The 16,658-nt window shown below is 39.6% G+C and overlaps 1 protein-coding gene across 1 annotated transcript in view; it reads right to left on the bottom strand.

Annotated features, from left to right (window-relative positions):
• Nucleotides 1–16,658, bottom strand: part of oxr1a (oxidation resistance 1a) — a 341,369-nt gene that overhangs the window by 277,862 nt on the left and 46,849 nt on the right. The window contains exon 2 of the mRNA XM_062063682.1: nt 14,757–14,843. Coding sequence (XP_061919666.1) covers nt 14,757–14,773 — 17 coding nt within the window. The 5' untranslated portion in view covers nt 14,774–14,843. The remainder of the gene's footprint in view (nt 1–14,756; nt 14,844–16,658) is intronic.

The raw sequence follows: 16,658 nt of genomic DNA, 5'->3' as shown, positions 1-16,658 counted from the left end.
TCTTTTTCTTTTTTTTTAGCAATGGCAAAAAAAAGAAAAAGAAACAAAGACAAAAGAAAAAAAACAGCCTGCATGGCAGCTTTGTGTCAACATCGCAACTTTTTCTGGTTAGATTTCACCTCATTCCACTTTTTTTAAATGTTTACAATATTATCAATTTTGCAATTTTTGCAGAATGTGTGGCGGGCCGGTAAACAATTAGATGCGGGCCGCAAATGGCCCCCGGGCCGCACTTTGGACACCCCTGATGTAGAGTGAGCAGTCTGGTACAAGTAGGAGGCTGATGAGCACTGGTGGCACAGTAACACTTGTATTCTAACACTTGCAATTAGCTCTGGAAAATGAGGCCACCTGCGACCTTCCGCCCTGTGTTGCAACATTTTTGTCTACCAGGCACATTTGTTAATCCTACAAAAGAGAGCGAGCTTCCTAACAGACGTGAAGCATGAAAAACACATTTAATGTGGAGATACAGTCACTTGTCAATCACAGTGACTATTGCGTCATGTAACCAGGCACCCAAAGCTAAATCACACCTCAATGACATTTGAGGTTTGTAGCACTGTTGCAAGTTGGGGAGGGAATCTTTGAGCACCTCATGATTTGATTACAATTCAGGAGCTATGAATCCAATACAAAACTATTATTGATGCATTTCAAATTTATGTTTATTGATGCATTTTTTCACGATATTTATTTTTGTCAGACTGAATGAGCATTCATTGCTAGTTATTAAACTGTGCATTTGTAATAACAAACAAACCCATTTTTATTACACTGACAGAAATGTGTGCAAAGTGAAAAGTTACAACCTGGTTGTATAGAACCAAAGGTAACTGGTATTTTGAATCAACAAAAACAAAATATGTCCTCACAGTTAGGATATAAATGTCAGCAAAATGTGTGCAATACAGTAATTAATAACTGATACAAATGTTTAGTGTTTTATGTTCTTCATAGACATAACCAGTATGTGTTTAATGATGTCTAATTGTATTTCACTTCCACTTTCCTTTTACGCGCTGCCACTAGAAACGTCTGTCTTACGCTTGGTAGACCACTGGAGGCTATGTTAAAAAGGTAACTAAAATGAACAAAAGCGACAAAGTCCTTCCTCAGAGCATTGATGCATGATTACATATTACTCCGCCTAAGCATTGATTTTGCCATGTGCTTGGAAGTATTTTTTTTTTTTTAACTATGAAACGCAATGCAAAACGTTATGAACCGAGGACGACGTGGATATGCAGAACCATTGGACTGAATGGATAAACTGTATCAACACAATGTAAACTTAAGATTTTCAGATGAAAAATATGACAGCTTACACTATGTGGAGAGAAGTAATGGAACAGTAAACCATGACTGGAAGTGAAAAATGTAATGAAATATGGAGTTGGTTCACCCTTCCTGACTATACCAGCTTCTGCGGTTATAGGAATACTTTCTATAAGAGAGTGTGTGCGGTTCGTCTGTGGGAATTTTTTTGTTCAATCATCCAGAAGAACATTTATCAGCCTGTCTTAGAATTCTGTTGTAGTTCACCCCAAAGATGTTTGATGGGGTTAAGGTCAGGGCTTTTCGGTGTGCACCAATTAAGTTATTACACAAACCTATCCCAGCATGCAATGAAGACATTGCTTTGTGCACTCACTGTAACACTAGAACAGAAATAGGCATTCTGTCGAACCTCTGCTTGATTGATTATTAATTACTAAGGGAGTAGCTCAGTCAGTACAAAGGCAGCTACTGGACCTAAGGGATGGATGTTTGAATTCTGTAAATGGCGTTTCTAACACTACATTTCAACAAACAAGACGTTCATAACTCTTCTTTTTAAGTCATCCCTATATAAGACATGTAATAACCTAGACAGAAGGAAGTGGACGGCGTGGCGAAGTAGGTAGAGTGGCCGTGCCAGCAATCGGAGGGCTGCTGGTTACTGGGGTTCAATCCCCACCTTCTACCATCCTAGTCACGTCCGTTGTGTCCTTGGGCAAGACACTTCACCCTTGCTCCTGATGGGTGCTGGTAGCGCCTTGCATGGCAGCTCCCTCCATCAGTGTGTGAATGTGTGTGTGAATGGGTGAATGTGGAAATACTGTCAAAGCGCTTTGAGTACCTTGAAGGTAGAAAAGCGCTATACAAGTATAACCCATTTATCATTTGAGTGCTGAGCTGGCATTCTTACTACAGTGCATTGCCACACTCAACAAAGAACCAACCACCCTGAGGTGCTCTCTTTACTTCGTTCTTTCAAGGCCACTGCTGGCCAGCCAGTTTGCATGACATAATACTGTGGCTTCAAAGAGCTGCTGTTGGCCTGGGAAAACAAGCTAATGAATAACAAACTTGCTCATATAATTTGTAAATCAAACCGCAGTTATTTACACAGTGCTGGGGTTGTAAATTGGACCCGTCCTGTGTTATGTTATGATGTAGATGCTGAGTTTCACACTGGTTGGTCAGGGTTTATCCTCCGGATGACATTGGCATGACCTGCTGCCGCCACTCTTGGTGTTAGAAAGTGAGTAATGAAATGAAACGCTAATTTAACTCTTCTTCAGTGTTGCCCCCAGGGTCAGCTAACTCCAAGGATACCAGCTGCTGCACCGAGCAGAGCTGCAAACCATCTATCCCACAGAAGGATGACAGGAGAGAGGGAATGAACAAGAGAAGGAGAGTGTGGATGAGACTTACAGGATCAGGTTTGGAAGGAGAGAGCCCTCCAAATGGAATAAAAGGATAAAGTTTGACCCTAATTAGGTACATCATAATTACATTGTACATCAAACACTAGAACTCCAAACACAACACACACGCACATGCACACTCCCGGAATACTAACTACCGTATTTTTCGGACCATAGGGCACACCGGAATAAAAGGCGCACTGCCGATGAGCGTGTCTATTCAGGTCTATTTTTATACAAAAGGCGCACCACAAGATTATAAGGCGCATTAAAGGGGTCATATTATGATTTTTTTTCTAAATTGAAAACACTATCTTGTGGTGTACATAACTTGTGATGGTGGTTCTTTGGTGAAAGTGTTGCATAGATTATGTTTTACAGACCATTTTCAAGTAGCTTTCTGAGCGTCTCTTCAGGATGCACCATTTAGTGGGCGGTCTTACCTACGTGGCTCACCTTCGACAGGTCTTCTCCCCGTCATCTTTATTGTAACGGTGTAGCGTGCAAAGGACGGGAGTGGAAGAAGTGTCAAAAGATGGAGCTAACTGTTTTAATGACATTCCAGACTTTACTTAAATCAATAACGAAGCAGCATCTTCTCATCCATGGCTCAATAATGCAACATCAACGCCGTGTGTGTCCCGTGAAAAACCGTACGACTTGACCCCTCTAACAACTAAAGTTCCGTAGGTGAATTATGTAAACCCACTATAATTTTTTGTGCTTTGATAGCTAGCCTACTGACAGATATAAGTAAGAACTTTACGCTACTTTATATTAGAAATGGCAACAGCGGAAGATGAATGCCACATAAGAAGGTTGAGAAAAAGAAGAAGCTTATCGACTACGGTGTCGTCACGGACTACAATGGCGGACGCGCACAAATTTTCAGTACCTATGCAGATCCCGAATACAGATCAGCAGGTACCAGAAGGTACGAAAAGTTGGTTTTGCATAATATTGCAAAACAAAACGCCAGATAATATGTCTGCTAATAGGTGGTCCTTATACACACACCATAATAATACTTGTATGTTTAATGCTCTGACAATCCATCAAGCGGTGCTGCTTCATAGCTTACCGAAGTCGTACTTAAAACATTTTGACATATTTTTGAGCACCGCGTAATGTTGTATATTCTCAATGGAACATTTAAAGTTTTAGTATTGTTTACTGGTGTATCGCTTATGTGTAACTGCATCTACTGGTCACACTTATCATTACACCACGTACCAAATATAATAGCTTCAAGGTCGGTAAGGACAACCAGAATTACAGTATGCCGTACATTAGGCGCACCGGGTTATACGGCGCACTGTTCATTTTTGAGAAAAGTAAAGGATTTTAAGTGTGCCTTATAGTCCAAAAAATATGGTAACCTACTTTTCTCTATCATCTTGTTGTGGGGCATTCATACTTTGCTGTTGTAATTTTTAATACAGAGTAGCATAGAGTTTGAACTTAAACTGTCAGTAGCCCAGTTATGAAAGCGCTGAAAACGACAACAAAAAATGACGGGTAAAAAAACGCTGTCTAAGTGGAGCCACGTAAGTAAGACCCGTTCATCAGCAGTGCGCCTTGTAATTGAAATGGACCTCTTCAATTTGTGTTTCAGAACACCTGATTTTGAGTGAAGGTGTTGCGCAAAGGCCTTGCCAATAGTTTAGAAGACTTGAAGCTTGCTTAAGCACGTCCCGACGGTGCTTTCTGATCAAAAACTTAAAACCAAACCCCTCAAAAAGATTTTAATGGAGCATTAATCTCAGTGAAACACAACCTCTCTGCATATGTCACTTCACGGATTAAAAGAGTGATGTGCGAGAGGGATGAAAAATAAAGTAAACCCCGATTAGAAATTACCACTTTAAAACTCACAGCAATCACAGATGTGTGGAAAAAACACACACGTTTAAGGAATGTTAGCACGAGTACTGGCCGCCTCTTTTTTTTGTCTAAAATAGAGCCTGGAAATGTAATCCACCTACAGTTTAATTTACTTTGAAATAACATCGCTTTAAAATGTCATTAGCTTTTGCTCATAGCTTGCAGGCTAACTTTCGCCCGTTCCACAGAGGGACATCATACCGCTGTACAATGATCCTAATGTGTGACGCAATATGTTTAGACTCCTTACAGGCTCCTGAGGGCAGGTGTGTTTTGTAACAGCAACAAAGTCTCGCTTCAGGCTTCAACACCACTCATGGAGCTATCCAGCACAGAAACATTCAGTGCAAGAACAGGACCCGACAGTATTACATTGCACTAATAGAATGAGCACATGAAAATCAGAACTGGACCACTGACCAGTGGAAAAAGTGTACGAGAAGAGAGACAACAGTTAAAAGCTAAAAAAAAAACTATTTGGTAACCAAGCAATCAACCTGAGACCAATAATACCACAGACTTAAGTACTATTCTTCTAACGCTACAAAATCGCTGGACATGAAGCAAAAACGGTGCAAAAATGACAGGTAATGACAAATTATTTCTTACCGTTGCTATTTTCTGTTCATAACTTTGTTTTATATCACCGGTTTTTATATTAGTCCATTGTTTGAAAGGATTATTAACATAACTAATGATGCCTTTTTTCTATGTTAGACCCATAAAGTGGACATGACATGCATGTTCAGTTCAGTTTCAGTTTATTTCAAACATGCATACGATACAATGTAATGCATCCCATATTTCCAGTTGTTTCATTACAGCATCTCCGAAAAGGAGTAGAAAGAAGCAGAGCTCATTTAATCCTACCCTTTTCATACCATAGCAATTGTATCCAATTTCCTTGTTCTCTGTAACAGAACGGTGAACAAATAAATAATAAATGAATAATATACCATAGTAAGCAAACAAATATTAAATACATACATAATCTTTGTCTCAATAAAAAAAATAAAAGGAAAAAAAAAGGGTTCAAGATGTTTATCATAATTCTTGTTCTGTGTACTTTGTGAACACTTGTAGTTTGAACAGTCTCTTAAACTGAATCATATTGGTGCTTTGTTTGATTTCTTTGATTAATTCATTCCATAATTCACATACGGATATGCTAAAGGTCTTAAGCGTTGTGCGAGCATGCAAATGTTTAATGAAATGTAACTTTCAATCATGACATCTTCCAGTGACTTTACGCAGAGCTCACGTCATTTATTACTGTGCATTTCAAACTGACCAATCCAGTCCAAACTAAGTCTATGAGCATGAAGTGATGACCTGACACGAAACTTCTCAGACAATCTGAACAGTCCAGTTGCAATCGATTGGATGCACTGAGAATACAATGACCTGGATCAATGAAAACATCCATAAACACGCTCTTTTTATGCCTTTGCTCCCCAGGCTCGAAACTATAACATATTTAAGGCTTTCCAGCATATTAGTCTAGTCTCCGAAACATCAATTAGCATTGACATTAGCATGCTCCTTGTGAGCACAACACATTTATGTCCGTGCTTTACTGCAGAGTTTTAGGGTCCTCGGGCTGATGCTGTCACTTCCTGTTTTTTTTCAAACTCGCTCATGGAAATTTGGATGATCACAGCAGTTTTGCCTAATGACACATGACAACAAGATCAGGGCAGTTGGCAAATCCAATTTGTATGACCTCTGGGAACTAGCAAAAAAATATCCACAAGACATTTTAAAACCGTAATCAATGCTACCAGGCTAGATTACTGTAATGCACTTTATATACAGTAGGGGGGTAGTGGGTCCTCCATTACTGGCCTCTAAATGGTACAAAATGTGCAGCTTGTCTTTTAACTGGCACATGGCGACCTGAAAATATTTAGCCTCCTCTACTGGCTGCCCATTATATTTAAGCAACTACTGTATTTTCCGGACTATAAGCCACTACTTTTTTCCTACTCTTTGAACCCTGCGGCTTAATAAAACAGTGTGGCCAATAGATGTCTTGTTCTTTACTAACGGTCATAATGTTTGTATTCAAGTGATAGATTTTTCATAAAAAAACCAAGAGAAACACTGAAAAAGTGTGTTATCGTTTGTGAAATGGCGCCATCTTTTGGATGAGTTTGCTCACTGCAGGTGCTGCGGGTTATGGGTTATGGGTTATACGTTATACTTGTATAGCGCTTTTCTACCTTCAAGGTACTCAAAGTGCTTTGACACTATTTCCACATTCACCCATTCACACACACACACATTCACACACTGATGGCGGGAGCTGCCATGCAAGGCGCTAACCATGAACCATCAGGAGCAAGGGTGAAGTGTCTTGCTCAAGGACACAACGGATGTGACTAGGGTGGTAGAAGCTGGGTATCGAACCAGGAAACCTCAGGTTGCTGGAACGTTTGGAGTATTTCCTTCTATTCAGTGCCTTGAATCGGAAGTACAAGTGCCGTTCCGTCTACGAATCTTCCATAGCGTTTCTACTCGTATGTTTTTTTCAGTCATCACTCCAAGTTTTACAATATAACTAAAACAATTCATACTTATTAAACCATCACATATTTGATAGTAGTGTTTTCGTGCATATTTGTAAGTGCTATCATAATTTAATCAAGATTGCGTAAATGGCATTAGCTAAAATGCTAACTAACACAAGTACAAGTGTCTGTGTTAGTGTTAATAACTTACAATTGCATTCTTTTTATATTGTTTCGGTTTGACAAAATCCTCAATAACTCCACAATGGTGTTTTGGTGAATTTACTGAGTCTGTTTAGTTGATTGGAGAGCTAGGTTACGCAGCTAGTGGGTCCACGACGATGATTTATGTTTTGTTTAAATACCCGTTTTTCTTCCGTGTTACAGGCACTGTTTGGAAACAATTAAGTTATGTACTATAAACATTTACAAAATATTTATGTGTAAATAACTGATTTTGCAACGGATATATCTGCGGCTTATAGTTGGGTGCACTCTATAGTCCGGAAATTACGAAACGGGGTGGGGTTGGGTGTTAACAAACGCTTTTCGTGTCGTCCCTGCCAGTTCTAGGTCCTATATGGCAGTCAAAGTGTCCTAACTTGTCGGGTTACCTACTCAGCCATCGACTGTCCAGGTGAGATGCATGATTTATGATCTATAATAAATTTACAGGGAGCAGGGAAGCGAGGAAACAGCAGACCACTCGGTGATGTAAACATAGCGAGACACGGAAGTGATCACAGTGACTGAGGTGAATCACGGCACCGCAATAAATAGTTTGTCTGCGTTAGTGCTTATAACAACAATATCACTAATACTTGGTTAATATTCAAGTCACAAAATGTAAATAGAGTATTGTCGGCACTTTTTGAATCAGATTTTATGGGTTGAATAGTGGAGCTCCCATTGGCTCCGATGTAAGCCAACTTTTATTTACGTTTATTTAATATTTAGAGTGCATTAAAAATCCATCCATGTCATGTCTTTTGTAATGATTGTGAACCATAGGCAGAATTCCAAAACAGTGCAGTTCCCCTTTAAGGCTATAATGTGCATTTTATCAAATTATTTGAATAATCAGACTAATCGATAGATTAATTACTAAAATAATGGCGAGCTGCAGCCCTAGATGCTTTATAATTGGATTGGATTGACGTAGCACTGTATTGTACATAGAATAAACCATTTCCTTCCATTACTTTATCAATGTTCTGCTACTGCAATACAATATTTGGAACTGTTTTCTTTGGTGACCATTTTGACAATAAAAAAAAAAACTAACCTCCAAAGACCACATAAATATCCTTTTAAGAACCAGAGACCTTTGCAGTGGGCTTTTGTGTTTTGCATAACGCAACATTTTTTGGGGGGGTCAAAATGTGTTACTACAACAAAAATAAATGTCCACTGCAGAGGACGCTGGATATACTGCATTACAATAGCGAGACAGATAGGGACAGCCACATTGCAGCAAACTCCTGAAGGGTCACCAAGGATTTAGTGTACAATGTTGGGGTGACAGCTTGTTAATAATGATTGGATCAGCAGGTCTTTGCAGGGGGTTAACACTTCCCAGCACGCACTGTGGTCCCCAGACACCACTCTCTTCCCTTCGCATACATAAATAATCAAGTCCAAAGCCCCTTGATGTCGATCAACAACTCAGGGGTAAAGACAGTTAGATATCCAATTACTGTATATGAAGGTCAGGAGAAAAGGGAGGTTTGAGGGGATCAATGTCAGATCTGATATTTTGTTAAGGCTGTAATTACTAACATGTCTTAATGAGCTTAATTACAATGATGAGGATATGACATTGATCATTGTAAGCCCACTGGGCTGACAGTTACACTACGTCATGCCATTACAAGAGTAAGCAAAGGACATCTCGGACATAGTGTAAAGACGTGGATGGACTAACACGGTTTCCTTCTCTGATTGTAAGACAACTTTTTTCATCATCCATCAGGTCTGCCAAATTAACAAAAGGTATATCCCTACCACAAAGCTGTTTTAAAACAGGTGTGAACTGGGGACAACATGGACTTAATAATAGTGTCTATCATTAAAACAACAGCCGTTAAAGTAGCTTGTGTATTGATGCACAAAAAAAATGGTAAGACAATATGGAACTGGTGCTTTTACATTTTGACCGTCATGTGGGTGTGTGTGATTATATCTGGATAAACCATCTTAAATGACAATTTCACTGTTATTAATTAGGATCCATGTATTTTTATGAACCCCTAAAATAGAATATGAACCAAATGTTCCAGAAAGAAAAAAACTAAACATGATGAGCGTATTATGGGACTTCAGTCAAACCTTCCGTCACAAATAAAGTAAACATGCGATGTAGTGAAAAAAAAAAATCTAAATAGGTAGGGTAATGTGCATTTAATTGTAGAGCTGCAATGATTAATTGATTAAATGGATTAATTTGTTGATGAAATTGCTTAAATATATAGTCTTTCTTCGATTAATTGTTTAATACCGTATTTCCTTGAATTGGCGCAGGGAATATAGTATTCGCACGTCTAGAATTACTGCCGGGTCAAACTCGTTTCTCAAAATAATTAACGCATGCTTGGCCTTATCGCCGGTTCATTATTGACGCCGGATCAAATTCGTTTCGCAAAATATTAATTTTATTATCGCATGTCTATAATTTTTGCCGGGTCAAACTCGTTTCGCAAAATATTTAGCATATGGCTAGAACTTCCACCGGGTCAAATTCGTTACGTCACAAGTGACGCTTTACCTGTCCTCATTTTCAAAATGGAGGAAGCTGCTTTCAGTAGTTTACAATTGCACAAAGGAAAAAAGATAACGAGCTATTCAGTAGGATTTAAGGTCCAAGCTATTGAATACCGGTACAGTATGCTAAAAAGAACACTAAGCAGCTATGTTTTATTAATATACTGTAGCTGCGTGTGTTAAATACTGTATGAGTCATGAAATGACTCCCGCCTCCTGGTGGTAGAGGGCGCTGCCGCGCTAGTGATCCTTCTTGCGACTTCCGGTACTGCAGAAGAAGTGAACACACGCAGCCTCTGCCTGAACTTTTAACAAGGAGGATTACATACCGGTATCTAAAATAAAACAGTTTTCTAAACTGGACTTTCAATCGAAGCAGGAGGTAATAATTAAAGGAATATCTCCATCGAGACAGAGAGACTTTTAAAACGGAAGAAAGAAAATAAGGAAGACTTCTATAAACAAGTTATCGATGCTTTTGGTCAGAAGGAGCTGCAAATGGACTCCATTTATAAGTACAGGTAAGACCATAATAACGTTTTTTTTATTAAATGTGCTTTTCATGATGGTATGCTTACATCACACTCAAAGCGCACGCCTAAATTTACCGGATTCCTTTTGGTAAACGCCGGAGTGAGAAGAGGTTTTAAAATAATTACCGCATGCACGGCCATCCCGCCGGTTTCCGGTAAACGCCGGAGTGACAGGAGGTTTTAAATTAATTAGCGCCCCTGCGGCTATTCAAGGAAATACGGTAAGTGTAATTAATAAAAACTGATGAAAGCCTGACCGCATGGAGTGCCCAGAACTTTAAATACGCAGACAGATTTTACGAACCGCCCCTGAAATAGAGCACACATGAGGGCGGTGTTGCCTGCCTGTCGCAATCCGTGTGGTGGCACACAATGGAGAGTTTAAAAAAATATATATATATTAAAACATTTTTACATTTAGAACACTTCCTTGTGATCTACATAACATGGAATGGTGGTTCTCCGAGAAAGGCAGAACGCTATGACAACAGACGCTCGCTGGCCCACCACTTTGAGTCTTACGTAGTTGATGAGCCGTCTTTGGTAAGGACGCAGAACACAGTGTGTGAGATTGTGTTCGATTTAGGTCTTATTTTGTAATGAGGCAGATTTAGGGAAGCATGCTATAGAGCAGTTATTACAAGGGCAATAACCACAATGACAACTGCGGTGGCGTCACTCTGTTCAAACAGCACTCCAGTTACATTTTAATGAGCCCATGCAGGCAAAAACAAGCTGTAAAAACGCTGCACTCTCCGTTTTATTCATTAAAGTGAAACAGATTACATTAGAGGGTTTAGAGGGACTGGTAGGAGCACATAGAATGTACACTTTGCCTGTATTATTACCATCTTGCCTTCATACAACATAACTTGCTATGTTATGATTACATTTTAATTAAAAGTTGAATCACACTCCTATATTGCATGTATAACACCGCCTGGAGGGAACACATGAGCATTACCAATATTGAGAATTTGCAAATTAAAGCAACACCAGCCATTTGCAATCTCTGACAGCTATACAGATTTCCTCTTCCGCGTTTTGGTTCTTTCAGCAGTTTACAAGAAGAAAAAAAAAAGAATTGTTTCACATTCAGCAAAAACGCAAATGCTATTTGGAGGCTTTGAATTTGCAGATAGCAAACTATTACAGTCATTTTGACCGTATCGGTGTCATCTGCTGTGCTGAGACAGCTCCCAGAAGACAAAGTGCTGGCTTGGTTTAATCATCTTCTCACACACAGTGTGATGATCACACACTCGGTGAGGAGACAGGTGGATACTGGATGCAGCGTCATGAAGGCACTCAACAGTCATCATTATTATCCGTGGAATGCAACAGATTCCCTTTTTTTGTTCTTATAGTGTTGACATGTCCTTAAATACCAAATATTGAAAACTGGAATTACTTCCTTATGGTGGTACTTTGGCATTAATGGCCAAAATGTTTATTTTTTACATTTCAGCTGCAGTATCTCACATCCATCTAGATCATGGGTGTCAAACGTACGGCCCGAGGGCCTTATCAGGCCCGCAAACAGTTTTTTTCCGGCCCGCGGGATGAGTTTGCTCAGTATAAAAATTAACCTGAAATTTTTGAATGAAAGAATCAGCTGTTCTAAATGTGTCCACTGGATGTCGCAATAGCAATTCTTTGCATCTTTGTAGATGATGCTACATATGTACAAACTAAACTATATGATGTTAGCGCATCAGTCAAGGAAAATGAGCAAACTACATAAATAACATACTGAAATTTGATTTTGATATAATTTTTTTATAGTGACAGATTGAAAATGAACACCAATGAGTTGACTGATGAACATTATCACATCTTTTATTCAGAAAATACAAATAACGACAAATAAAGATAGAATACTATTAATCGCAACATGTAAGTGTAAAAATAAACAACAACATTATAATGTGTACAATTTCACAATGTGCTTGTTCTATTTTTAAACAAAGAAAACAATCTGAAGTTGTCTTTATTTTTAAGTTATCGTGCTGTGATTTTACCAGTCCGGCCCACTTGGGAGTAGATTTTTCTCCATGTGGCCCCCGATCTAAAATGTGTTTGACACCCCTGATCTAAACAAAAACGTTCCCTCTAAGGTGCGCGCCTGTGCAATTGCGCACTGCTCAGGCGTCCTCTGTGCACGGAAAATCTATGCCACGCACAAAATCCAATTAAAAACTAAGCGCATAACAATTTTCGACACACGGACACGACAGAGAAAACAGTTTTCGTCATCATTGTTCAATATTGTAACGTCTGTCGAGACGCTTTGAGCAGTGGTCCCCAACCACCGGGCCGTGGCCCGGTACCGGTCCGTGGCCCGGTACCGGTCCGTGGACCGATTGGTACAAGAAATTTTAAAAAAAAATTTTTTTTTTTTTTTTTTAATGAAATCAACATAAAAAACACAATATATACATTATATATCAATATAGATCAATACAGTCTGCAGGGATACAGTCCGTAAGCACACATGATTGTATTTATTTTGTGTTAAATACACCCAGTATCAGTAACATAAGTAATCAGTAAGAATGCCAATATCGATCTTCCCCAAAAAAATAAAGACCATCTTATGGTATAGTCAGGCATTTATGCATGGGCACTGATGCATGCACACTGATGGCACTTGGTAGGTGGACGGAAATGTATTACATTTGTGTTACAGTGGGAAGTAAATGTATAATTGCCTCACATTAGCAACTGATGTTAGCATTTGGTTTAATTCTAGCTAATTTGTATAAATTATAAAGTGCAGGAAGAAGAAGAAGTAATTGCATGTTTCCTTGCATGACATTTTGATGAATGAATTGTCCAAACAGCTTTTCATAAGACAGCTGTAAAAAAAAAAAAAACAACCTGGGGGGCACTGCAGACAAGGAGAAAAATAAAGGAGGTTTCAAACAAGACGTTTTTATTACAAAAAGGAGTTACAGTACACGTTGTCCTGTGACGATGATGTCATGCTAATTACGGCGGGAGCTCATGCAGTAATCTGCTATGCCTTGCCAAACTACTGACTTGTGGAAATGTAGTCATATTTGCCCCTGTCTGGGTAAATGTCTACCGTATATGGATAACCCACTGATGTGACACATGAACAAGACGTCACACTTGAAAAAAATTCCAAACAGACAGTTTAAAAGAAGTAGGAATGAAGGCAAGATTGCATGTTCAATAAATATCTCTGCAACGCCTCCACGGTTTGATTTCAATTTTAGGGACTTAAGCAGATCCCAGATACACATATACAGGTACCATCAAGTAAGACAAAGTTAGTTTTGCATTGAAGTCATTTTGCATAAAATGCCTTTAATGTATCCAAGATATACCCGTGGACAGCGATCTTCAATGTACATATATATATATATATATATATATATATATATATATATATACATAAACGTGTGGACAATGCTGAAGAAACAAGTCCATGTCAGAAAACCAACAAATTTAGCTGAACTGCACCAATTTTGACAAGAGGAGTGGTCAAAAATTCAACCAGAAGCTCGCCAGAAGATTGTGGATGGCTACCAAAAGCGCCTTATTGCAGTGAAACTTGCCAAGGGACATGTAACCAAATATTAACATTGCTGTATGTATACTTTTGACCCAGCAGATTTGGTCACATTTTCAGTAGACCCATAATAAATTCGTAAAAGAACCAAACTTCAGGAATGTTTTTTGTGACAAACAAGTGTGTGCTCCAATCACTCTATCAGAAAAAAATAAGAGTTGTAGAAATTATTGGAAACTCAAGACAGCCATGACAATATGCTCTTTACAATAGTATGTAAACTTTTGGCCACGACTGTATGTATGTATATATATATATAAATAAATATATATATATATATATAAATATAAATATATATATATATATATATATATATATATATATATATATATATATATATATATATATATATATATATATATATATATATATATATATATATACAGCATGTTCACATTATTATTTATATCTGTTTGTGTGAAGAGGATGCCACACCAAAATGCACACGGAACAAGCTAAAGACCTCACCATAAACTGATGGAAACATGATCTTCTCCCTGGCAGAGGCAACAACAACATATAGTCTTACGTATTTAACATGGACTGACCCCACCTTACACTGCAGTTTCTAGCTCACAGGCAACATCCACAAACACCAAAGTCATAAATGATGCACGCAAACGAACAAGCCACATGAAAAATAGAAAATGTGTACATGAGGACACAGAACGTTAAACTAAGCTCATGAAGCTTCACATAGTGTCTGATTTAGGGATCCACACACATTTGAGGGATTATCAGCTGTAGCCTAGATAGAAGAAGTAAACATTGTGCTGACCTTTTGATGCTGAACATGTTGGCGGCGTCCTCTTTCTCCTCCTCAGAGCTTTTGAGATGGTCTCCACTTAATGTTGGCTCCTCAAACCTGCACCGTACACACACACACAGGGGCAGAGGAAACAAGAAGACATTGGTGAGATTCTCTGCGTCACTGTAATTTCGCCCTGAGGTTTTCTGCATAACTTAGCCACGCTGACCTCCATTAACAGGCAACCAACTGAGCTATTCAAATTGACTGACCGGACGAGGAGGCAATGAGCACAGCATAAACCCTGCAAGCACAACAATACAGTGGAAACCAATAAAGTAATTATTTTTCAAAACCTTATCACAACGGCAACCATTATGAACATGAATCAAGCAATTAAACGCCATTTTAAAATGCATCCGCCTGTGTCATTACCACACATGCTGCAGTAATCGTCTTCTGAACCCAAACCGCCCATATACCTCCCATAATGGCTGTGAGTTAGCCTCTGGTCTTCTACGTAAAGGTTATCAGAGACTGGAGATGAGGAGCTGGAGTAAAAGAAGACCGGATTCAATAATTAATGTGGAGGTCTATGCAGGCCTCACTTCTCACCTTCTCCTGTCTGTAATGAGATGAGAGGAGGCCCAGGGGGAAGGAAAGGAGAATTGAGTGATTGAAGTGCCTAACTCTGCCCCGTCTAACTTCATCTCCACGCACACAAGTCGGACAGACGAGCCTGCACGCGCGTACACTAAATCTCATTGACAACACCCGCACAACTGTGTTCTCCTATTCCAACACACAGGCTGGGAGCGGAGGGCGGCTGAATGAAGGGGGAAAGGTTAACAAAGTAGCACGACACAGGAAACTACTAACAATTCACCAGGTGAAAAGGAAACTGTATGCACAATTAAATCTCCAGGTAAACGAAGACAGTAGCTTCTTCACCGCTTCCATGATTATTCAGTGGATCATAGATTTGAACATGTTATACACTATATTGTCAAAAGTATTTGGCCACCTGCTTTGACTCACATATGAACTTGAAGTGCCATCCCATTCCTAACCCATAGGGTTCAATATGATGTCGGTCCACCTTTTGCAGCTATTACAGATTAAACTTTTCTGGGAAGGCTGTCCACAAGGTTGCGGAGTGTGTTTGTAGGAATTTTCCACCATTCTTCCAAAAGCGCATTGGTGAGGTCACACACTGATGTTGGTCGAGAAGGCCTGGCTCTCAGTCTCCGTTCTAATTCATCCCGAAGGTGTTCTATCGGGTTCAGGTCAGGACTCTGTGCAGGCCAGTTCAGTTTATCCACACCAGACTCTGTCATCCATGTCTTTATGCACCTTGCTTTGTGCACTGGTGCACAGTCATGTTGGAAGAGGAAGGGGCCCGCTCCAAACTGTTCCCACAAGGTTGGGAGCATGGAATTGTCCAAAATGTTTTGGTATCCTGGTTCATTTCACTGGAACTAAGGGGCCAAGCCCAACTCCTGAAAAACAACCCCACACCATTATTCCTCCGCCACCAAATTTCACAGTCGGCACAATGCAGTGCGAAATACAACCTCCCAACCAGGACTCGTCCATCCGATTGCCAGATGGAAAAGCGTGATTCATCACTCCAGAGAACGCATCTCCACTGCTCTAGAGTCCAGTGGCGACGTGCTTTACACCACTGCATCCAACGCTTTGCATTGGACTTGGTGATGTATGGCTTAGATGCAGCTGCTTGGCCATGAAAACCCATTCCATGAAGCTCTCTGCGTACTGTGCGTGGGCTAATTGCAAGGTCACATGAAGTTTGGAGCTCTGTAGCAACTGACTGTGCAGAAAGTCGGCAGCTCTTTGCACTATGCGCTTTAGCAATCACTGACCCCTCTGTCCCTTGTCAGTTTACGTGACCTACCACTTCGTGGCTGAGTT

This window comes from Entelurus aequoreus, linkage group LG11 (genome assembly GCF_033978785.1).
Source record: "Entelurus aequoreus isolate RoL-2023_Sb linkage group LG11, RoL_Eaeq_v1.1, whole genome shotgun sequence".
Lineage (NCBI taxonomy): Eukaryota > Metazoa > Chordata > Actinopteri > Syngnathiformes > Syngnathidae > Entelurus > Entelurus aequoreus.
This window is presented reverse-complemented; position numbering and strand designations above follow the sequence as displayed.